Raw genomic sequence first — 24,173 nt, forward strand, 5'->3', positions numbered from 1 at the left:
CATACCAGGTATGGGCCCATGCAGGAACTCTAACTTTAGAAATGACTAAGAACTCAGTTATTTGAACTGTAATAAAGGACTAGGTCTGAACAATAGGAGGACTGACTTGAAACTGATTAGCTGGTCTATCAACAATATTAGTTGCAGGGAGAGAGCTAAATAAATAAATGAATAAGAAGGTTTCAAAAGAAAACTGGGCTGTTGAACAAGGTAGATTTTTAAGGAGCTAGTTTTTTTTTTGTTTTTTTTTTAACTAAACAAAATTTTATTGGCAGTCTACCTTAGCACCGCATGGGTGAAGGGCTTCCTCTGGAGACTGAAAATTACCGCAGATACCCAAGCAGAGACTAGGTCAGCTTCTTTCCTTAGAGTGTAGTAGAATGAATTTCTGCTTTGAATTGGTGAATATAATTCATGATTTTCCTATTCTCAGATCCTTTGTTTCAGTAAAATAATAATATATGCACTTTTGAATTTGTGTTTTGAATTTGGGGAAAAGTTAAAAGTAATTTTTATTATATTTTAGGTGGCTGAATATACTATTCTCGAAGGAAAACTTCAAAAAACTCTAATTGACTTGGAGAAGCGAGAGCAGCAGCTTGCCATTGCAGAATCAGAGGTACTGTATTCATCTGTCATATGTGTTTATTTCACAGAATCCATTTATTAAATAGATACTCATGAATTCATACTATTCATTTGTTTTGTCTTTGTATAAAATATATTTCATGGAAATTGTCTTTTAGGCATTATGGGGGAAACGGCTATTCAACTGGGTAAAGCATATTTTTATATGTTAGAAGGTGAAGAAAAGGTAGAAAACTGTTGTTTAAAATGGTTAATTATTATTCAGTCAGCTTTGGCTGACTTCTGCAATAGTGGAGACTTTTGGTTACCTTTGCAGTGATGTGGAAGGAATGGATAGTTGCACTACCTACAGAAAAGCATCAGGGGCCTAGAATTATACTTTTGATTTCAGTAAGAAGGGAATATCCCTTTTTCTTGCCCATTAAAGATTATATCCCAAGAAAGGATAAACAAGTTAGTATTGGTTGGCCAAAAAGTTTGTTTGGGTTTTCCTGTAACATCTTGCAGAAAACTTGAATAAACTTTTTAACCAACCTAATACTGTGCCTAGTTAGCATTTTTGTTAGGTTTTATTGAATTTTACTTGATATACTTTTTAGCATTACTATAAAGGTCACTTCAAATTATTAGAATTTCTTCCACATGAAATTTATATGCCCATTCCTTGCCCAAATATTTCTTAAAATTTTTTTGGTATATAACTCAAACCTTATGTATATCCATGGCTGATTCATGTCAATGTATGGCAAAAACCACTACAATATTGTAAAGTAATTAGCCTCCAACTAATAAAAATAAATGGGGAAAAAAAAAAAACTCTAACCTTATCTTTATACATTTTCTGGGATTTCTAAATTGATTTACATAGTTAAACCTAAATATAATATAATATGTATTTGTTTCTAATAGTAAGGCTCTGTTATCTTCTATGTGATTAGGTAAAAAAATAAGTTTCTAAAGAAGAAAAGAAACTTGGGCATATTTGCTTATATAATAAAATGGGTTATTTAGATCAGTTATTTAGTTATTTAGTCTTAAATAGTTAAGGCTTTTTCAGTTGAATTTATGCATCATATATGGATTTGGGGATATACTTTGTATTTTAGCAGTAAATGATTAAAAATTTTAATTTTAATATACCTAAGCATTAACTCTCTAATACCTGAAAATATGAAAATCAGTTTGTAAAGTATTCTGAACACTTGACCATATATATAAGGATAATATTGAGCAATATAATGCAACTAGTAGTGAATCACCCTCTTAAAGATGTACCCGTTTTAAGCTTCAAAGAGAAAGAAGAGAACTGAAATCAGAACGTGAACGGAACCTGCAAGAACTTCAGGATTCTATCCGGAGGGCCAAGGAAGATTGTGTTCACCAAGTAGAACTGGAAAGGTTGAAGATGAAGCAACTACAAGAGGATAAACACCGACTTCAGCAGCAAGTAGGGTTAAAATATGTGTTACCTCTAAACTGAGAGTTTATTTGCATTCTAGAGATAATAGAAATGGTTCACTAAAGAGTTATAAAAATTCGCAGTAATTTGGACTATTAATCGTATTTATTGCACTGAGATTCAAATGTAAGTTGAATCTTCTTTTCCTGAGTCAAAGCTAAGGACTATATTGGAATAATCTCTTATAATTATTTGCTTGAGTCTGTGCTATATTTGAGTTAAATCTCAAACTAGAATTTTTTTTCAGATAAATCTCCTCTTAGCAAGCATACTTTTCATATATGACTGGACCAAGTTCAGTTAAGAACCAAATTTCATGAGAGAATTGTCTGTGCTCCTTCTCACTTTTCACCTCTCAACCGCTTCTCCTCAGGTTTCTATCCCCATTGCCCCAGGCAGTTGTCAGAGAAACGACCAGTGGCTCAGCCGTTAAGTTCCATGGGCATTTTTCATTTCTCATCTAAATCACACTTATCACCAGCATCAACACTGTTGTTTTTGCTTTTGTATATTCTCTTCTCTCAGTGCCACTCTCCTTGTTTTTCTCTACTTTCTGGCCATGCCTCAGGCTCTCTGAAAGCTTATTTTCCTTTATCTAGCCATTAAATGTTGAACTACCTCCCAGCCCCAGACTTAGACTGTGCTAAGCAGTCTTACTCATGTCTATAGTTTCAGAGACAGCCTATATCTCTGGGACTTGCACATTTGTATCCCAGACCTTACCTTTGCACCCTGGACCCACTTATCTCATTGTCTTTTAGACATCTCTCCTTGGGTGTCTTTGGGCATTTAAAACTCAGCATGAGCCTCCTATCCATACTTGACCTTGCTCCAAGTGTTCTTTACTTCAGTTAGCAACCCCTGTAACCTGTTCTTCTGTTGCAGCCTAACTGATATTTTTGAAGTTTGGGAATCATGACACTCTCTTCTAAAACCATTTAGGGTTGTCTTAATGCTCATAGAATAAAGATCAGAATTACTGTCTTGCCCTACCAACCTTTGCATAGTTTGCATCCAGCCTACCTACCTCACCTCATCTCTCGCTGTTGCTGTATGGTCCTCTTCAGGTCCTCGGGCACACCATGCATGCTTCACCCTTTAGAATCTTTGTACGCTGCTTTTTCTTGGCCCAGTGAACTGTACTAATCTCTGTTTGCAGCTGAGGCATCGCTTTCCCAGAGAAATCTTCTCTGACCCCTGCTGTCCAAGTCTAGGTCAAGTTTTTGTTATATGTTTTCTTGGTGTATTCTTCTCTTATTCTCTTTCTTTATGATATGTTATAGCAGTTTGTTTTTATTTTCATTAGTGTGATAATTTGATCAGTGTCAGATTGTTAGGTCAATAAAACTATTTTGGTTTCTATCTGTATTCCTGGAGCCCGGCCAGTCTTCAGCACATAATATGGGCTTAAAAAATATTTGCTGGAAAGAAAAAAAAAAAAAAGGCTCAAGCTGTTAAAAATGAAGCTTATCTATCTTGAAAAATTTCAGTGTAGATTAGATATATATGATGAATGCCTCTGAAGTCTTTAGTAAATTCTGGCATGAAGGATAGTTTCCCTAGCAGTTCAGGGTCAGGTAAGACCATATTATTTAGGTGGTTATAAAGATAAATTCGATTGTTATTATGGCAGTCTCATGTAGATTTATGAAAGATAAAGTTGTAAAAGTGGGCAATTGTGCTGGGATTCTCCAGGATTGCTTCTCTTCTACGATTTATCAGGAAGATTGAGCCATCTAGAAAAAATGCTTCTAAGATATGTTAGAATCCCTAGGGGAGCTCTTGGGGGAAAAAAAAAAACCAAAACATGGGCATTGCTACCCTGTCCCTACCCTACCTGAGGTATAATTAGCTTACATCTTTGTGGGAAGAATTAGTATTTTGGAAAAATTCCCCAGAGCACTCCTAAAATATAAGCTAAAACCTATGGGAAAAACTGTGGTAGAAAGCAGAAGTTTTGGGGATGCCCAGTTACTAAGTCCATGACTGTAAACATTTCCCCTCTTCTGTATTAGAGAACTTTGCAGGCCCTTACTCTGAACCAGGTTACGTGTACGTACACACAATTCTAACAAGACAGGTAGAAGGGACAGATACACCATCAGTGCACAGTGATGAAGTATATGCATTCAAGTACGTAAAAGCAGTTCTTAGAAGTGAAAAAAGCCAATGTAAATTGTGATCCACTTAGCAAAGGAAAAAGAACCCAGTATGCCTAATAGTAGATTGATAATATGCCTGTCAAAAAATGCCAAACACTAAGTTTATTAGCTTTTGTTTTAAATAAAAATGTGATAGATTCTTTAGAGAAGTTTCTATTCAATTTTAAAAGTTTGCGTGTTCAAAGAGGTAAACTTGAGTTATATGGAAAACTTCCACGTATGGAATACTCATTACCTTAAGATGCTAGATAAATCCTGGTTAGAATTATTGATAATTACTAGCATAAAATAAGAATTTATTGGTAATTTAAGTTCCATTTTTGCTACCAGTTTTCTCAGTATTTCACATTTAGTTAAGTCTTAGTCTTAGAGAAATAAATAACTGGTTTCTCTAACAATGGTTAGTCACATTGGTATGTTTTGGGAAAGCTTCTTTTATAGCACTTGAAAGTGGAGGGAAAGTGTTAGTCACTCAGTCGTGTCCGACTCTGTGACCCCAGGGCCTGTAGCCCACCAGGCTCCTCTGTCCGTCAGATTTCCCAGACAAGAATACTGGAGTGGGTTGCCATGTCCTTCTCCAGGGGATCTTCCTGACCCAGGGATCGAACCCGGGTCTCCTGCACTGCAGGTGGATTCTCTACCATCTGGGCCACCAGGGAATCCCTGTGCTTACTTCCATTTGATTAAAGAAAAAATCCCAGATTTTGAAGCAACACTTTTATTATCTTTTTGTCTTGATAGTTTTGAAACTGTTTTAAGGGAAATTACAGTGTTCAGTCAAGACAGTCTTTTTTTTTTAATTTAAGGAAGTATTGCCTGCTTTCATTAGAGGATCATTCTAGGAGCTGAAAATATCTGAGTTCTGTTCGCATGTCTGCCACTTACTGGCTCTATGGCACTGCCTCAGTAATCCAGTTCTCTGACCCTCAGTTTTGTTACCTACAAATATGAAGGGACTGAGCCAAATCTTTAAGTTGTAATCATATTGGAATTATGAAATTCATAGAGTATCAAATTATAAGAACAATAAACACTGCATTAAAATTAAACTTACTTTCATCAATAATCAGGTATACCTATAGTGTTCAATCATTCATGACACATTTTAAAAAATTATTTCCAGTATTTTTATAATATTACTTTTCTGTCACCTAAAATTTAACAACAATGTTCTCAAGATACTGGTTTAATAAGAAATTTGATACTCTTAAAAAGTTTTTGTATATTGTTAATCAGTTGACTTACTGAATTTTTTAAGATTACTAGAGCAGTTAATTTTCCTCCTTACAGTTTATGTATTTTCTAAATTTTCTAAATATGAACATGCCTTAAAGATAAAATGACACTGTTGAATTCTGTAATACTACACTTTGCATACCTCTGTTTTAAAACGGCTATAATCTTTTTTTAATACAGCTGAACGATGCTGAAAATAAGTATAAGACTTTAGAAAAAGAGTTCCATCAGTTCAAAGATCAGCAAAGCAGCAAACCAGAAATTCGACTACAGTCTGAAATAAATCTTCTCACTTTGGAAAAGGTACCTGTGTTGGTTTATGGCATCTTAACTAGCCCTGATGATCATTTTATAAAATCAGTAAATGATACTTGCATATTCAATGTAATAACATTTAACTGTAGTATTCTGATATCAAATAATACATCTCAAAGAATTTGATGCACATGACGCTGTCACTTGAATTTCATCACTTTATTTTTAACAATTATAGCCTATACTGGAATCATTGGTTGAAAACTGCAGAACTGAGTAACTCTTGGACTAAAGGAATTCACAAACCTGTCAGGAAAGCTATAACAGCCAGGAGAAACTGAAGCTTTAAAAAAGGAGAGGATGGTTGGACCATAGAAATAAAATGTAGTCCTTGATATAACTATTCAAGAGGCAAAAAGGGTATAGATAGAAAATTTGGAGAGAAGAATAAGAATGTGGTTTAAAAAATGGAGTTGAAAAAGGATATTAACTGATTTCTTCTAGCATTTCTGAATTCATTAAATGTTTCTGGAGCTTGTCAAATGCCATGCTATCTTTGGTTCCTCTTCTTACCTCATATCTATTTAATTGCAAAGTTCTGCTTCTTACATATCTAGACACTCTCAGCCTTCTCCTCATTTCTTTACCAGTGACCTTGAATTTGAATCAGGCTGGACATTTCCCACCCTTTTTGATTAATCCAAGTATTTAAAGTACTTCTGTTTTTGTATTATGAATTCTGTGGCCTACCAGAGGTCTTTGAAGCATTCAGACAATATCTCATAAATTCTCACAAGCTCTATTAAGTAGGTATCAAAAATATTTGCATTTTTACCTTGGGGAAATTCAGGACCAAATATCTCAAAATTGGAACAGAAATATTTATCTTATTAATCTTTTCTGAATATAAATTAGGTAATATCCACCACAGAAATAAATGGTAAATGATTTTTAAAATTCCTTCTTCCAACTGCATTTCTACCAATAGAATAGAAATCACAAAACATAGTACAAGTATAAATAGTACCATGAACTTATTAAGGGAAAAAAAAGTGTAATTGAAGTGCCTTTATATCAGACCTAATGAATTCATCTAATGTTTTTAAACACCTAGTAAAACAACACTTCTCAGCTCTTTTGAAAATTCTTTGTAAGTGCTTTTGGAGCCAGAAGAGGGCAGAATCTTATTTCTTAAGTAGTAAAGTCATAAAAGCACAAAAAGGAAGGCTTAAGTGAAGAAGTCCCTGATTTAGTCTGCAACTTCTAATTATGTCTGATTGAGAGCTTTTTCTTTTCTATTTACTCATCTCTTCAGTGTAACACAAATATTCCCATTCTTCACTGAAATGGTCTACAGATATGTTAACATTAAGATTTAAGTTAACATTAACAGTTTTACTAAATTCACTTCTTGATTCCCTTTATAAGAAGTAAAAAATAGTTTGATTTGCTTTAAGCTAGGAAATGACTTTATATGGCTTAAAAATAATTTGGACTTTTAAAAAATAAGATAGGGAAAGCATTATAATTTAGTAGGGCATAAAGAAGACATAAGTTCTACAGAAGCTAAAATTGGTGTATTTAAGAGCATTTGGTGAGTTCCTATTGTGTGCCCACCCCTGACTTAAGAAAGAGGGGAAAATGAGAGAAAAGAAAAGAATAAGAGGAAAAATATGTTATCCTTTTGAAAGGGACCTCACTTTTAAAGAGTTTGTAACCTAATTGGGGAGATAACCCAGAGAGGCTTAAATGATTGTATATAATTAAATACCAGGGAATGTGATAGAAACTCTTTGCAACTCAGAAAGAAGAAATCATTTGATGTTCAGAATATAGTAGTTTTAAGGCATCTCCATGTAGAGGTAGGATTTGAGCTGAACCTTAAATTTTAAGCAAGCAATGAAGCAAAAACATTGACAGGTTCAGGAATTAACTTGGACTAGGAGATGGAGGGGGACAAAACTGGTGGTTGGTATTTCATTTTGAGCACCAAGAAAGTTGAACAAGTAGGATGGAAATTGTGTTTTGGTGCTTTAACACCTAGGCAGAGGAGTTTGGGTTCAATACTTGCCAGTAGGCAAGTATTTAGTAGCTATTGTAGATGCTTTAGTAGAGAGTAAATTGATGTAATAGTGGCTTGCAGGATTTGTAGATAGAATATATTTAAGGCTGAGGAGACAAGAGAAGATGAGCCTGAACTTAGGAAATGGTAGTAAGAATACAAAAGAATAAAACTGGAAAATATTTCAAGGGAGAAATCTGTAGTTTCTTATGACAGATTGGAACTGGAGAATAGAAGATTAGAGGCAAAGACAATGCCATGCCAACAGTAGAGAATTAGGAGTTGTGGATATATCAAGGATAGAAATAGGGACATTAAAATCAGTGGAAGTCTGCTTGGTCTTCACTAGGCCCTGAATTGATGCTAGGTACTGAGCCAAATTTTATTTTCAGTCTGTAACTTGGCTTATAATTTAAGTGCAAAAAAGGTTTCCTCAAGTCTCATATCTACTACCCACAAAAAGGACCCTTAACTCGAGGTCTTTGAATGTCCTGAAATTGTGTCAAAACTTTGGTTGTGTACATTTTTCTGGGAATTGGGTGTGTATATTACATTAGAATCACAGAGGCATTTGTATCATTAAAAAAAGTTAGGAATCACTGATTTGATAGTTTGGGATGAATTAGAAAAATGATGTTTACATCTCAGTTTTGTTAGCTATCACTTTTTTGTTGTTTGTTAAGAATAAAGAAATTATATGTTTTGATTATATATGTGTTTTAAATTAATGTGAATAACAATTCAAATGTGAATTATTTTGATAATCATGGCAAAGCAGATGTAACCTACCCAGTTTTTTCTGATGGAGTCAGTTTAGTGGGTATAAACGATCTTTCTAGCTATCCTAACCCTCATCCTGGGGCTTGTCCAGGACACTGTACCTTCTCCGAGATGGAGGGATATGATCACTTCTATAACTGAGTACTATTCTTGCATCTTACAGTTATGAACAGATTTTTGCTTTTCCTCTGACATATGTCCAGTTGTTAAAGTACCAATTGTTATATAATTATACTGGACAGTTGTTATATGTCCAGTTAAGTAATAGGAATAAATCTTTGGGGGCATAAGTGGAAGAGATCATATTTGATAATCTCAGAATATTATTCAGCTTAAGATGTATGAGTCTACTTGTGAAATGTCAACACATTTAAATCCAAGCTCTAGGGATTTGTAAAGCAGCAGAAACCTTGACTCCATGAGGTCATATATTACTGCAGAGAACGTTCTGGTCTTTTGTGAAGGGGTTTTGGCAATCTACTTCTCCTTTCATTTTATTTCCTCCTGAGTTTTCTGAAGTTTGAGTATTTGGATAGTGTCTTTGATTTTATTTTTCTGCAAAACAGTAGGAGTTGTGTGTATGGGAAAAACTAGAATCGATATTCAAAAACTACAGCAGTTTAGATGAACAGTATGTTACTGTAATTCAGCCATATTATCACCTTATCACTTCAATAGTAAAACTGTCTGTTGGCTGCATGAATTTGTTTGGTACTTGGTTTGAAACTTTGAGAGAGTACATTCCAAGAGCTAGCCAAGTTGGCTTCAGTTCATGCACAACAGATTGCCTGCTGCAAGTATAAATAACTGTATTTTAAAAATTGAATCTCTTTCGTGTTTCTCTTCATGTGTTTGAGGGAAAATAGAAAATAAAAGTTAGATGAGTGTTTTTAGGAGCATTATTTTTCTTACTTGAGTTTAACATTCTTAAAATATTTTTGACTTTGTAGTCTTACTAAACTGCTTTCTGATAAAACAGTTCACTGTTCTCAGAATTCTGTGATTTTTGCCAAAATGAGTTATAAAAGTATCTCTACAAGCTCTCTTCACTGTAAGACAAAATTCCACATAATGATAGGTCTCCAAAAGGAGTAATCTGGTTTCAGGGTCGAGAGTGACAGCTAAATTGGAATGCTAACAACTGCTTTTTGTAAAAAAACAACCCCCAAAAATGTGTTTTTTTACTCTATGATCTTTGTTATATGTTTTAAATACATTTATAGTAACTGTCTGGAGGTTAAGACTGATTCAATTCCTTTTAGTATAGGCTGTTAGGCAGTAAAAATACGACTATATTTTAAACAAGAAAATGTTCACGTGCCATAATATTTATAGTAAATTATATAACAGTTTTAGATGATGTCGTATGTTACACTATATAAACTCTTTTCTTAAGCCAGACTCCTTGTATATATTATCTTTCAGTGATTGTACACAGTGGTATAGTGTTTCACTTGATATGATTTTAATCACTGTTAGGTTGAACTTGAAAGAAAGTTGGAATCCGCAACCAAGTCTAAACTGCATTACAAGCAGCAGTGGGGACGAGCTTTAAAAGAACTTGCCAGACTTAAACAGGTATGTAGTTTATAGCTGATGATGGATTATTCTTTATATGCCATTTTCCCTTGATTCTTTACAAGTTTGCATATGTGGCAATATCTGTTATGTTCAGATGTCCATATTTGAGTCTCCAGTTCTATATTTGAGATTAGGGCTTTTTTTTTTAATGTATTATATATAAGATCTTCCTTTCCTTAATTAAAAACTGAAACTTATAGGTCTTTTTTTTTTCCTCCTTAATTGCAACTATCCTCTGGCCCACAGAAAACTGGGAATAATTTCTTCTACTTATAAAACTACCATCCTTTTCTCCCTAGTATTAATTTCCTTCTATTGGGAGTGCCTTTTGGAGGGAGAACTTTAAGAACATACTTTTAAATGTTACCTCCTAGGAAGACATAGTAATTTCTTCATCAAGAAAAGGAATCACGGGGTAGTTCTGCATAATTTTATAAGAATTTAAAAGTGATAGTACTTTCCTGAATTCTTTGTTACTTTTTTTTCCCCCTTCCTGGTACTGGGTGACAAATGCTATTAACTTTATGAGACATTAATTTTAATTTTGGGTATAATTTCTTCAAATTATTAAGATCAAATAAAATATGAACAAGATTTTCATTTTGAAATTAGTGGTTAGTTTATTCTAAGTTTTGCTTTTATTAAATGTGTCCATTTAAATTCTGAATGAAATTTGGTACATAGGGTCTCTTAGATTTGTGTTTTTTTTTTTAATGTGTCTCCCAAACCATCAAATGTTATTAAACATCTTTATGGCATTGTTCTAAATGCATACCAGTGTCATAGAAGAGTATTTACTAGACTGCCTGAGAATAGCACAGTTTGCCTTAACATAGCTTGTAGATGAATTGAGATTGTAAGCATAAAATACCATTACACACAGTGAATATGTTTTATAAATGCTCACAAGACTAAGGATGAGCATATATAGTATCAGGGCCTCCTGTGTTCAAGGCACTGCCCTAGATTTATAGATACGAGTTAAGCATAGGTCTTTGTCTCAGGGAGCTTGCCATTTGGTAGTAGGGAAGAAGACTATGACATTTACTGCCTAATAGTAAGAGCCCTGAAGAGAACTGTACAGAGTACTCAAGACAGGAAGTACTTGTATCTAATAGAACTTAGAAAAGGTGTCATAGAAGATGAGGAATTTGAGATGGAACTCTGAAGAATTGCTTGTGGTTTAGAGAAGTTCTTGGGCAGGGGGAGAAGTGTTGTAAATACAATGAATAGAATGATTACAGTAAAGAGGCATAAAGTCAGAAAGCATAGACTTCATGGACAACAGAGGAGGGCCCATTTTAAAGGTCATTTCAGGAAGTAGGGATCATAACTTAAGTGGTAGCAGTGAGAACGTGACAAAGAGGTTATTTTAAAAGATGTGATTCTGGTAGATGCTATACAGGACACTATACCTAATCAGATGCAGAGTGGAAAGTCAAAGATGATGTCAAGTGTTCAAGCCTCAGTGTCCAGAAAGAGAGTTTTCCAATAGTGGAATTATGGTTATTAAGACAAGAAGCTGATTGAGGCATGGGAAGAAGATAGGACATGCAGATTTGAACATTTTAATTTTTACAGAAAGAAATTCAGTAATCAGAAATACGGACTGATATGTGGAGGATGCTTGAGCTTAAGGATAGATGAAGGAATCCTTTGCCGAGATGATAACTGAAGATGTAGATAGAACTTAGAATGCTTATATTTAAGGAGGAGGAAGGAAAGCTGATAAGGCTCAGCTAAGCCCTTCATATCTTTTCATTTGCCACTAAATAAGATCCTATATGGCCTTCCCTGGTGGCCCAGTGGTAAAGAATCCTGCCTGCCAATGAAGGAGATGTGGGTTCAATCCCTGGATCAGAAAGATCACCGGGAGAAGGAAATGGCAACCCACTCCAGTAGGAAATCCCACGAATAAGAGGAGCCTGGCAGGCTGCAGTCCATGGGGTCACAAGAGAGTTGGAGACAACTGTAAACAACAAGACCCTTCCCCTATATAGCAGGTACTATTTCCATTTAATAGATGAAAGAAACAGAGAAGTTAAATTGCACATGATCACACAGATACTAAGTGGTAAGAGTGAGGATAGAATCATATAACTGAGCATACACTCACGCTCTTTCCCCTTTCCAGTGTTAATGGCTTAATTCCATAGAACCCACATAAAGTATTTCAGAGTGAGCCGTGGAAGACATTAGGGATCTCTGCCTGAGGACTGAAGCAGAAGAGGTAATGATTTGACTTATGATAAGCAAGGAAAATGCCATCATTGACTGTTAGATAGACCAGCTTTGGAAATGAGAAATTAAAGTGACTTTGAAAGAGAAGAAGCTAATATAAAGTCATGATGCCAAGACACTGAAGTTCCCTTTAGTTCCATAGGGAAGAGTCCCCATGGAACTGGGAGCAAGGGGATAATGTGATGAGAGTGGCTATTAAAAATAACAGAATAACAACTTCTGTCAGAGGCAGCACACATAGTAGTTTAGAACATGGTCTTGGTGTCAAGAGAGCCGAATTGAATCTTGGCTGTTAATAACTCTGCGACCTGGGGAATTTGATTTCTCCGATTAGTCCCTTTATTTGTACAATGAAAAATCTTTCCTCGAGGTTGTCTGAGAATTACTGAGTGGTCTGTAAAGCATTATTAGCGTTTGGTACTTTGTCTATGCTCAGTAAAGGGTAACTTGTTAAAAGAACATGAGCCATAATGCGTAGTGTTCTTGGTTTCAGCGGGTGAGGACCTAGTGAGATGGTAGCTTCGTATATTGATGAACAGAACAAATATTAGAAAGATTTGTGACTGATTAGCTGAAAGATAATGGCAGCAACAAAAATTTGAACAATTTTAAGTCTAGAAAATAAGATGTTGCTATATGTAATAGCTGTAGGGAAGTGGGGTTCGGGATAGTTTGAGTAAGAATAGTACTTTGGATGATAGTTGTAAGGTAGATATTTTGTAGAAACTGACAAAAGAGAGAAAAACCTACATAAGGGCTAATTGTGCAGTAGTGTCAGCCAGCAGGTGCAAAGAGGTGAGAGTGTGTTAAGTCTGGAGAAACATTTAGAGTTGTTTTATGTGTTCATTCTTTAGCACGTACTTATCAGGAGCCTACTATGTGCCTTGAACAGTGGAGGATGCTCTGTTCTGGAAGAGATAGCAGTTCTCTTCCACAGGAAACTGCAGCTGGGAGGGCTGACACTTAACAGGAATATGGCAGGGTTGTAAGAAATGCAAATGAAGTTAGCAAAACTAACAGAAAATAAGTATTAGACAAACAAGAGGACTGTAGGGTTCTCGTTTTATTTTGTCATTCAGAGCTAAAGGAGAAATATGGTTCAAAACCAATGTTTCTAATATCAGTATTAGAAAAAGGGATCTAAATTGGAGAAGAAGTGAAACTGTCACCATGTGCGGTTGACATGATCTGACACAGAAAATCCTAAGGGTGCTACAGAAAACTGCTAGAGCTCATCATTTTAAAAACAATAGTTAGAAATTGGTAAGAACAAAAAATAGCAGTATAGATATGAAGTCACTTTAAGTTTAACAATAAAGAGCAGGTAGGAAAGAAGTGGAAGACAATGCCTATCTCTGAAGAAGTCTATGCAACTTATGAAGGATGAGAGACTAATGCAGTGGTGAATACTTATAGGGCATTACCAAAATCAGTAGTGAAAAGATGGAAACCTGTTGATTAGGGTGTTTCTTCTGGAGAACTTAGGAATTATCAGAGCATAATTTCATTATAATTGTCACGTTTCTTACTAAGAAATACCCATGCAAGAACAATGAGTAAGTAAATTGATTTTTAACTTATGTTCATATGTGTATAGTGATGGATGACATTGTTTTCACATTGTTTGAGGTAGTTTTTAAAATGTAAAAAATAATGTTTTGAATATAAACCCCCCAGTTCATGAACTGAAACTGGCTCTTTAAAAAAAGTTCAATTTAAAATGCTTCCATCCAAGCACCCTCTCCTTCTAACATAAGCATTCTCATATACTTTTGCCATCTTCTTGGTTTTTCCTTTAATTCCTTGTTTTCTATTTACCCTTTTTTCCTATGTTTTTTCCTACCCTCGTGCCTAAAAACCATTAGCATAGTAATTTTAGTTATTTGTACCTAATAACAGAAGACATCACAAAAGTTCAGACGCGTCTTTTAAGTTTCTATAAGTGAATTAAGGAGAAAAAACTTTGTGAAATTACTGATTCAACCCCAGACGTCTGCTTCATGACAGAAAATAGTCTCAAATCCTTTGAGTGCAGTGAGCTTCACTGCAGACCACTTCTGTCCCTTGTCCCGCAGACTTTCTGCGTCAGAAACAGCTCTGTCAACTAATTTTCGGGTCCCTAGGAATTGCTGGTGTTCCACAGGCCACGTTTGAGGGACGCAGCCCCCTAAAAGTGTGACAGACCTTGGGGTTGCCATAGTGGATTGTGTGTGCTCTGCCGCTGTTTTTGGAAGATTAAAATTAATTACTTCATCGAATAGGCACAATTTATATGTGTGAAAATTACTTCAGTTTTTTCCCTAAAACTTTTTATTAAAAACACATTGTGTTTGACTATAAAATTGGAATCTTCTATCTGCTTTTGTTCAGAGGATTGTTTGTGCAACTTCTTGTTTAAATTGGATTAGTACCATGTTAATTTTACATTGCCTCTGGTGAATAGCCACGGGGCTATAATCTCTGCCAGTAATTTGTCACAGCAAAATCCTCTGGAGGGCAGTACAAAACATTTGTGTAGTGCGGATTAGACGGCGAAAGCCGTATCTTAGATTGTTAATAAATGTTAATGACAAAACCCAGCTGGTAAAGCTTGGAAATAAGACCTAATGCTCAGTGCCTATTGCCAAAAGAATGTTTAAACAGAGATTTCCATTACTCAAAGGTGACCTCGTATAGTCAATTGGTGAATTTAAAAAATCATAATCTTCCAGTTATTTAGGAAAAAAATCTTTTCTTCTGATTCATAAGTATAAAAGCCTGTGTTTTTTCATGTTGTAAACTTTTTTGTTCTTGGGTAACTGGGTAGGCAACAGCTGTAAAATATAAATAAGTGTAACTTGAAATGGGTTCTAACTTAGAAGACAAGGAAATGATGCCTGTACATTCTGGATTTGCTATCTTTGGTATGATGTATAACACTGACTTTGAAGAGTTCTAGTTGTCAGACACTTAAGGGGTAATTTAGTTTCTTCCCTTCCCCCCCAATTCTAAGTTAAGATTGTTACTTTACTGTGTCCTAAGTGCCATATTTACTTGAAAACATTTCTTGACACATTAGAATATAGTTATGGAGGAAGAATAATAGCCACTGCTTTTTAAAAACAAATGAATCATCGTTAAGAGATATGAATTTGTTGTTCTGGGCAATTTAACATTTTCATCATGTCTGATGCATTAAAACTAGGTATGTTTGTTCGCAGGACAGGAAACAGAACTAAGACTTGGGGAGGAATGGGCCCCTTACCATATTTGTGCACAGTAGATCTGTTTAAAACTGAGCTGATATATTTAGTTAAAACAACACAGACTTCACTGGCTGACATCAGCACTATCTTGTCCAGCCTCCTGCTTATCCACTCAGAGTAATTAATTTGATTAATTTATAAGTAATTTAGCCAAGGATGGGATGTAAATCTTTGTTTAAGAAAACAGTTGGAGGTCCAAGTCTTGGTTAAAAACTGTGTCTTGAAACCATCCAGGCCCTCCTACTGACTTGTCAGCTCTGGGTTATTTTCAGAAAACTTGACTTGAGTTCCTTAGTTTAGTTGTAAGTTTTTTCCCACAGACTTACATGGTATGTGTGAGTGGGGGAGTAAGTAGTGGCCACGTTTTAGCCGCTGTTTAGTCTAGTGTATGCATGTTTACATCTCCTCTCTGGATTTATAGGCAGCCAAGGCAAAATAAAGATTATACTCACTTGATTGAGGAGCCTTTAACCCAGAGCACCTGGCAGCAGAGGGGTTCGTCCTGGAACCTCTAATTTTTGTGTGTGTGCATGTGTGATTATTATTAATGCTGTACGCTGGATTAAACACTCAGGGCCGTTCAAGGCTTTTCTTATGGTTTAGAATTAAAGTGTTTCAAGTCTTACAATGTTACACTTTTACAAAGGAACCTAAAATTAAATCATTGACCTTTCCCCCCTTGTTTGCAATTATATCTGCTCACTGTAAAAGAAAAAAGTCTAAATTTCCTGCAGCATAACATACATGAAAGTCACTAGTAACCTTATCACCTCTTCAGCCAGATGTAACAATCCAGTGTGTTTTTTGTCTGGATTTCTTTTCCTTTATTTTCTTAATAATTACTTTTGAAATGAAACACGTTACATGTTCCAAAAAGGGAATCAAAGATTCTTCTGCTCCTCAATCCCCACCTTCTAGTTTAAGAAAGAGCATTATCAGTGTTGCATGCGCCTGTTCTCACCTGCATCCTCTCCACAGTTTACTGCTTTGCTGACTTTGGTATTTATTATTCCTTTGCTATTTTTTTAATAAGATTAGAAAGATACTAAAAATATCGGTAAATAACACTATTTACTTTTGTATGTCTTTAAACTTTATATACATGGAAGTACTCTGAATCATTCTGTGACTGCCTAGTGTGATTTAAAATGGTTTTTGCGATTTATTTTTACTGGTTTACACAACTTAAACATATAGTAAGACAACACTGAAAAATTTTTTACATGTGAGCATTTCTTTCTGTTTCTGTCTAAAAGTAGAACTTCTGGGTAGTAGGCTTTGTTCATTTCTTCTTCACTAAATGTTGCCAAATTACTTTCTGAAGTGGTTGTACAAACCTGCAGTTCCCAAGAGGGGTGTGTGATTGTTATGCTTCACACCATGTGGAACACGTGGCTGTTATCAGATGTATACATTTTTTCCAGTTTGGTGGGTGTAAAGTGGTCTCGCTCTGTGGTTTACCTGTTTATTTCCCTGATTATTAGACTTGCTTGTAGAATGCCTTTTTGTTTTTTTGCTCAGTAGAAATCAACAGATTTTGGAATCACCAGACAGAAAGTTAGAAATAACTGCCAGAAAATAAGCAATATGATAGAGAAATGTATTAGAGAAGTGGAGCCTTTTCAGTCACATAGACATCCTGGAATTGAAAAGTTTTACAATGGAATTGTAAATTCAGTAGATGAATTAATAGCAGAACCAAGAGTATGTGAGCTGAAGATAAACCAATAAAAAGTATCCAAACTGGAAGAGAAAAAAGGATAGGAAATGCAGCACAGAACATGTGAGACACAGGATAGGTAACCCCAGACCCCCACTCTTAGTCTGTTTGGGCCGCTATGACAGAACAGCACAGGCTGATGGCTTATAAACATCAGAAGTTTGTTTCTCACGTTTTTGGAGGTTGGCGTCTGAGATCAAAGTGTACACACAGTCAGGTTCTCTGTCTGGAAAGGATCCACTTCCTAGTTTATAAATAGCCATTTTTCTACTGGGGAACTCTACTGAGGTTCTTTTTTTAATTAAAATAGTCAAACAACTAGAACTCATCAATGAATTTTGTCAAGTTGCAGGCTACAAAATTAATACACATAAATCTGTTGCATTCCTATACACTAACAATGAAAGATAAGAAAAAGAAATTAAGGAAACAGTCCCATTTACCATTGCATCAGAAAGAATAAAATACCTAGAAATAAACCTAGTTAAGAAGGCAAAAGACCCATACTCTGAAAACTATAAGTACTTTTCATCAGTGTAAAAGAATGAAAGAAATCAAAGATGACACAAACAGATGGAAAGATGTACCATGTTCTTGGATTGGAAGAAACATTGTGAAAGTGACTATACTACCCAAAGCAAGCTGCAGATTCAGTGCTGTTCCTATTACATTGCACAAACTGTTTCAGAAACTAGGAAGAGAGAATTAATTCTCACTTAAGAACAATGACACCACCATTCTCTTCATTCTAAAATCTGACAAGGATGTTATAATAATATTAACTGATCAGTCAATCTCATGTACATATAAAGCTTGTAAGTAGCACAACTAAATTTATTTATTAAACAAAGGGGAAGTTGACTGTCACCTTAAAAAATGAAGCAATCAAATGCTCTTATCAAAAATGCAGAAAGTCAGTACCCATTCATAGTAACAATGTAGAAAGGTTCATGAGATCACTATGTTAGATGACAGGATGTCTTACTGCAGCATTCTAAAATGTCTGTTACTGAGAGAGTGGTTGACTAAATCATGGAACATCCATTCTGTGGAATGTTACACATTTATATAAAAGAAATTTTATGTGCATAGATTTTTTGTGAGTCTGAAGAGTGGAAAGGCATTTCTTGAGATAGAAGTGGAATTAATTACTAGTACCGGAGCAGTTACTGAATTTTTCTTGGTAACTCTGTATAATTTGTATTTTATATAATTACTTTGTATACTTTATCATTCCTTTATAATTGTAATTTCTTATATAATTTTGTATAATTAATCTATTTCTTAGATGCTACTCTTACCATTGCTCTTGTGGCAACTTACTGTGTTGACAGGAGACTCTTTCTTGCCCTTAACTTCTGTTATCTTATATTCAGCTAACCTCAATCACTGGAACATGAGTGGTTATGGCTTATAACAGGAAGGGAAGTCATGGAAAAGTTTGTAAAGAGAACACAGACATTTCTAGACAATATGTGTCCCCAGAATCTGTGTATAGCTATATCACGGGTATAGTCAAGGAGGGTTATAATCACAAATCACAGTCATATAAGTATATGTGTTCCTAACATGAGAGATCGGGCTTGTTTCTTTCAAGCGAGAGCAAGAAAGTCAAATGGCTCGTCTCAAAAAACAGCAGGAAGAATTGGAACAGATGAGACTCCGTTACCTGGCCGCTGAGGAAAAAGATACAGTAAAAACTGAGAGGCAAGAATTGCTGGATATAAGAAATGAACTGAACAGGTATAATGACTAAAAAATTACTTTCTTTTCCATACAAAAACTCAAGTTTAAATAGTACAACTTTTTATTTATTCATTGGTCCAGGGAGAGTACAACATCAAGTCTAAGAATAGGGACATCATTTCTAAAATGTAGCAGTTATATAATAGAAAATCTTTGCCAAAGACCATTACTCTCACATTTTTTTTTGCCATGAATGTAGCTCTGTTTAGCTTTTTTGTTTCCATAGCATTAGTACTTTAAATTTTATTCCTGTGTGACTATTTCAGATTTATTGCAACTATTTCAAGGTAATTAATGATAATGAATTTAATTATATAAAGTATAACAAATTTCAAATATTGTTATATTATTTATATAAATAATAGATTAGCTCTTAATTATTGCCCTTACTGTGTATCAGCAGCTATTTTAAATATCTAATATGCCTATCTCCACTGTTTTTTTGTTTATTTTTAACTCTGCAAAGCAACTTTTTGAGGAAGCTAATTAATCCCACTTGGAGATGAGGAAACTGAGGATTAAAGAGATTTAAGTACCCCTTCCAAGGTCACACAGCTAGTAAGTCAGGGGGCCAGAGTTCAGATCTGATGCCAGAGGTTGTATTTGTAACTCCTCTGCAACACCAACCTTCTCTGTAGTGTCATGGTACTCTTAGTTACTCTCAAGTATTTCGTGTTAGAAAAGTAATCATTAGGAAGCAATGTTAGAACTAGTGTCTTTTTGGAGGAGAATGTAGGGGAAGACTTTTAAAGTTTATCAGGAGACTAGTATTTTGTTGCAGCGAAGCATACTGTCTTAGCTCGGCTAGCATAACAAAATACCATAGATGGGCTTAAACAACAGAAATCTATTTTCTCACAGCTCCAGAGGCTAAAAATTCCAGATCAAAGCGTCAACACAGTTTCTGGTGAGGACTCTCTTCCTAGCTTGCAGACAGCTGCCTGACCACTTGTCCTCACAAACTCTCCCATGTCTCCTGTAGGAAGTGCACAGATTTCATCATGATGGCCCCTGGCTCATGATCTCATCTGAACCTAATTCTCTTTCAAAGGCTCCATCACCAGACACCATCGCACTGGGGGTTGCATCATATTCATTCAGCATGTGAATGTGGGGAAGGCACAATTCAGGACATAGGACATGCATTTGACAGACGACCCCGTGATACATCCTTACACAGACTCGGGAAGCTCAGTCACTGTATCCAGTGGGTTTGGAGCTGAATTACACAAATGCATTTAGAATATTAATGTATAAATATCAGTTGGAAAAAGGTCAAGGTCTTTAGTACATGCTACAGGGCTCAGTTCACTCTGTTAGTCTCTTAATTCAGCAAATACTTATTTGGTGTCAACTGTGTCACAGATCTGGAAGATGTTATGAATTAATTTTAACATGCCCCTTGCTTCCAAATTTTTCCTATTGTTTATAGCAGTTTAGCAAATACATATTAAGCTACTACTCTTTGCTCAGCACTGTTTTGGTGGTTTAAATGAAGATAGCCATGTGCCTGTCATATGTGTAGGTCATATGAAATTAAATCTTATTATTAATCATCCCCATGTATTGCTCCATTTTACCCATGTCCCGTTAATCACTTGATTTCCTCCCGAGTCCCAAAGCACAGGGCCCTATTTTTTATTTCCTTTCTTAGAACAGATGGAGGTATTTGGTGTCCTGTTTGGATTGTACACCTCAGTTTCTTATTCTTTTGTGAGGGATCGTAGGAGTTTGTTCATATGACTCTTTGAAACCTGAGCTAACAAAACCACGCACTACCACTGATCCTGCACCCTTTCTGGGGTCTGGCAGAACTCTTCCTGGCTCTTCCTCTCCCCCACGCTATATGTAATCTCAGAACTGGTTCTCATGGGCTTGCTTACTGTGAAGGCCATCTAGAAGCAGGGACTTAGATTCAGCTGTTTTTTATCTTCTTTATAAAGACAAAAGTCAGGAATAGCTGCAAATTAAAATATTTTTGTAGCTTGTTACTTAGAGAAGTATAAAGTTGTATCTTAGTTGTAGATTCTAAATCAAATCAAAATCTACTCCATGTCCAAACTAACTTAGTATTCTTACTAAGTGATAGTAATGCCAGGTATACTCCCCATTTTCAAGGTAATGTGATTGATAATATTCCATTGGAAATACCCAGATCCCAGGCTGGCACCTGCTCCCCTTTCTTCATCTTTTAGATAAGATCATCATTAAACGTAACTTGAAGTTATCCATAACTTAATATCCTTTTAAACTCTTGAAAGGTACACACCCTAGATTCAAGCATTCATATCTATAGAATATCACTTTCTACAAATATTTATATAAGCTCCATAATAACAGAAACTTCTTCTTGATTTGACACAGTATCCCCCAAACCTAGCACCTTTTGGTATGAGTAAATATTTGTGGGATAAAGTTAGAAGAAAATTATGTTCAGGAAACAATAACAAGGGCTTAATAACAACCTAAATATCAATAATGATATAGGAAAATATTCATTATATTAATAATAGTGAAAATATATTGGTAATTGTACAGAATTGCATATATACAATTGCTTTTTAGATAACTGTTTAAAATGCATGCATTTTTTAATTGAGAAGAGATATAGAAAATTACTTAGATTGCTTATCTCTGCTTAAGATGATTTTTTTCCTGCATACTCCGAAAATTTCTACAATTTTCATGTATTTTATGCAAGTATTGGTTTTTAAAACTGTCTTTTATAAGTGTGCTAACTCTGGCTAGCCAAGTAGGTTTTTGTTTTCTTCCTGAAAATATTACTGAAAATGTATTTTACCATTGAGTCATTTTGTTGTTAAGTGGCAGTACTAACTAAAAACCAAAACAGTCTGTGTTGTCTGCTCGAGTGGCCTGTGTTCTTGACTTCTCAGGTTAAGGCAACAAGAACAAAAACAGTACCCGGATTCCAGAGAGATTGCAAGTGGAAAAATGGATGGCCCCCATGGCAGTGCATTGGAAGAAGGTTTGGATGATTATTTGACTCGCCTAATAGAAGAAAGGGATACTTTGATGAGGACGGGTGTGTATAATCACGAGGATCGAATTATAAGTGAACTCGACCGACAGATCAGAGAGGTTTTGGCAAAAAACAATGCCAGTAACTAGTAACATTTTGAAAAACTTTGCCTGAGACTCCGGGTCTAAATTTTAATTATAAAGCCCTCCAAAGAAGGGGAAATGGCTGTTCTAAAATGCAATTTTCAATTTTTTATGAGCAGAATTTTGTACGTTATTGTATAGTATTTATTTGGTTTTATTTGCTGCGTGCTACCTCTCCCACCCTGGTTTATTTGTAATTGCATTTTATATACTCATTTTTTAAAGACGTCAGTGTTTATCATTTCATGGCTAACTTTCAAAACAGCTTTTCTCTAAATTTGTTCTCAGAGAAATGACTGTACTAATTTCCAGTTATATAATTTTTTATGTTGAGCCAAAAGAGTATATGTTGCACTTTAAAAATGCTGTTCATTTGAAGAGATATCTTAAAAGTTGATACCACTTAAAAATCCAACTAGTTTTATTTAATTCTTTTTAGATTACCTTTTTTTAGCTTGAAACATTTGCAGAGAAGTCATATGTGATCTATTGAGTGACAAATTAGTCATTTATTTAAAATAAAGTTAATACAGATTAAACTTGTTTCAATAGCTATTAAATTTTCAAACTTTTAAGAATATGAATAGCTTAATAAGTCTCTGTCAGTCTCCTGCTCAAGATTGCATTGTTTTCTTTTGTTGAAAAGAGATTTCATTGTCCAGTAATAGTAATACTAGTTGTTAACGTAAACCCTCTGTAATAAAACATGAAAGCAGACGCATAAACGCTTCAGCTAAGAAAGTAGAGTGGAAACCTATTTTTGATTTTCCCTAGTTTTAATCAATCTTTTACAAAAGTACAAGAAACTAAGTCATTGTATCGATGTAGTGCCATGTCAATATAAATTTTTAAAGATTCCTTTATGTAAGATTGTTCAGAGCAAACACTTGCCCTCAGAGCAACACTTTCCATTTCTTTTTACCAGGTACTGAAAAGGTTTAATTAGCAAATTCACAGATTAGGTCAGCTTTACAATAGATGTAGTTTAAAATTTCTTATTCCCAAATATAATAAATTTAAGTATATACTTTAGGAAGTATATACTATTTACTGATAACTTCCACAAAAGCAGAATAGGCTATTTTCTGTCGTTTTCAAGGAGGTGTATTTCTTGTTTGGGAAATTAAAGTCCCTCCATGCTTTATATTTTCTTTTTTTCCCTTATTACCAAGTGTTAACCCAAAAACAACCCAACAGTAAATACAGAAATTACTGAATGAGAGAATAATGAATATGAGAATTATAGGAAGAATGTGAAATATTAATTATGGCTGAACATTTTCTCTCATTGATTTTTTGTGCCACATGAACAGAGTATTCTTTTCGTTTGGGAAGGGCTCGGGTAAAATATCGTGACTGTGCCTTCAGCTGCCTTGTGTGCTGCATGTGATGTTTTCAAACACTAGAGGGGGCCTTAGATTTGAAGAAACAAAAGGGACAGTTCTAAAATGGATGTGTGGTTTGCCTTCTCTAATCTTTTGGCTATGTATTTTATCAAATAAAAATCATAATTGTATACATCTTTGAGTTTCTGAGCAGTCTATCACTTTTTCGTTAAATAAATTGGGCTAGTGCTTGTCACTTCCTGTATCAAGTAACTAACTTTGTATTTTTGGTTTTTAAATGTTTACATTGCAGATACCTTTATATGTTCTAAAGTTGATTGGGGAGAGTCTGAAATTTTAACACCTTTTTGTGGTCCTTCAACAACAGACATTTCATTTGTCAGTGACGTTTACTGTGTTTATACTGATTGCTCTACTAGCTTGTCATCAGTGCCTGGGATTTGAGTATGACCACAGTAGACAGATAAATGAATGAGAAAAGGAGTAGGTGAGTGAATAAGAAGTTTCCTCAGTACCATATGTAACAGCAGACCTTTCATCAGATACTTTCATATGAAACAAAATTTACCTTTAAAATGTTTGTGATTCCTTTTCATGAAGAAAGCCCAGTTTCCATGCCTAAGGCCAGC

The 24,173-nt window shown here is 35.0% G+C and overlaps 1 protein-coding gene across 3 annotated transcripts in view; it reads left to right on the forward strand.

Moving 5' to 3' along the window:
- The window catches only part of CEP120 (centrosomal protein 120), an 81,686-nt gene extending 57,968 nt beyond the window's left edge, over positions 1-23,718 (forward strand). For all 3 annotated transcript variants that reach the window (XM_065918208.1, XM_065918209.1, XM_065918210.1), the window contains 6 exons: positions 527-619; positions 1,874-2,035; positions 5,626-5,748; positions 10,022-10,120; positions 18,927-19,072; positions 21,970-23,718. In XM_065918208.1, the coding sequence (XP_065774280.1) occupies positions 527-619; positions 1,874-2,035; positions 5,626-5,748; positions 10,022-10,120; positions 18,927-19,072; positions 21,970-22,204 (858 nt within the window). In that variant the 3' untranslated portion in view covers positions 22,205-23,718. The remainder of the gene's footprint in view (positions 1-526; positions 620-1,873; positions 2,036-5,625; positions 5,749-10,021; positions 10,121-18,926; positions 19,073-21,969) is intronic.
- Positions 23,719-24,173: the final 455 nt, after the last annotated feature.

Source organism: Muntiacus reevesi, chromosome 1, assembly GCF_963930625.1.
Source record: "Muntiacus reevesi chromosome 1, mMunRee1.1, whole genome shotgun sequence".
Taxonomy (NCBI): Eukaryota; Metazoa; Chordata; class Mammalia; order Artiodactyla; family Cervidae; genus Muntiacus; species Muntiacus reevesi.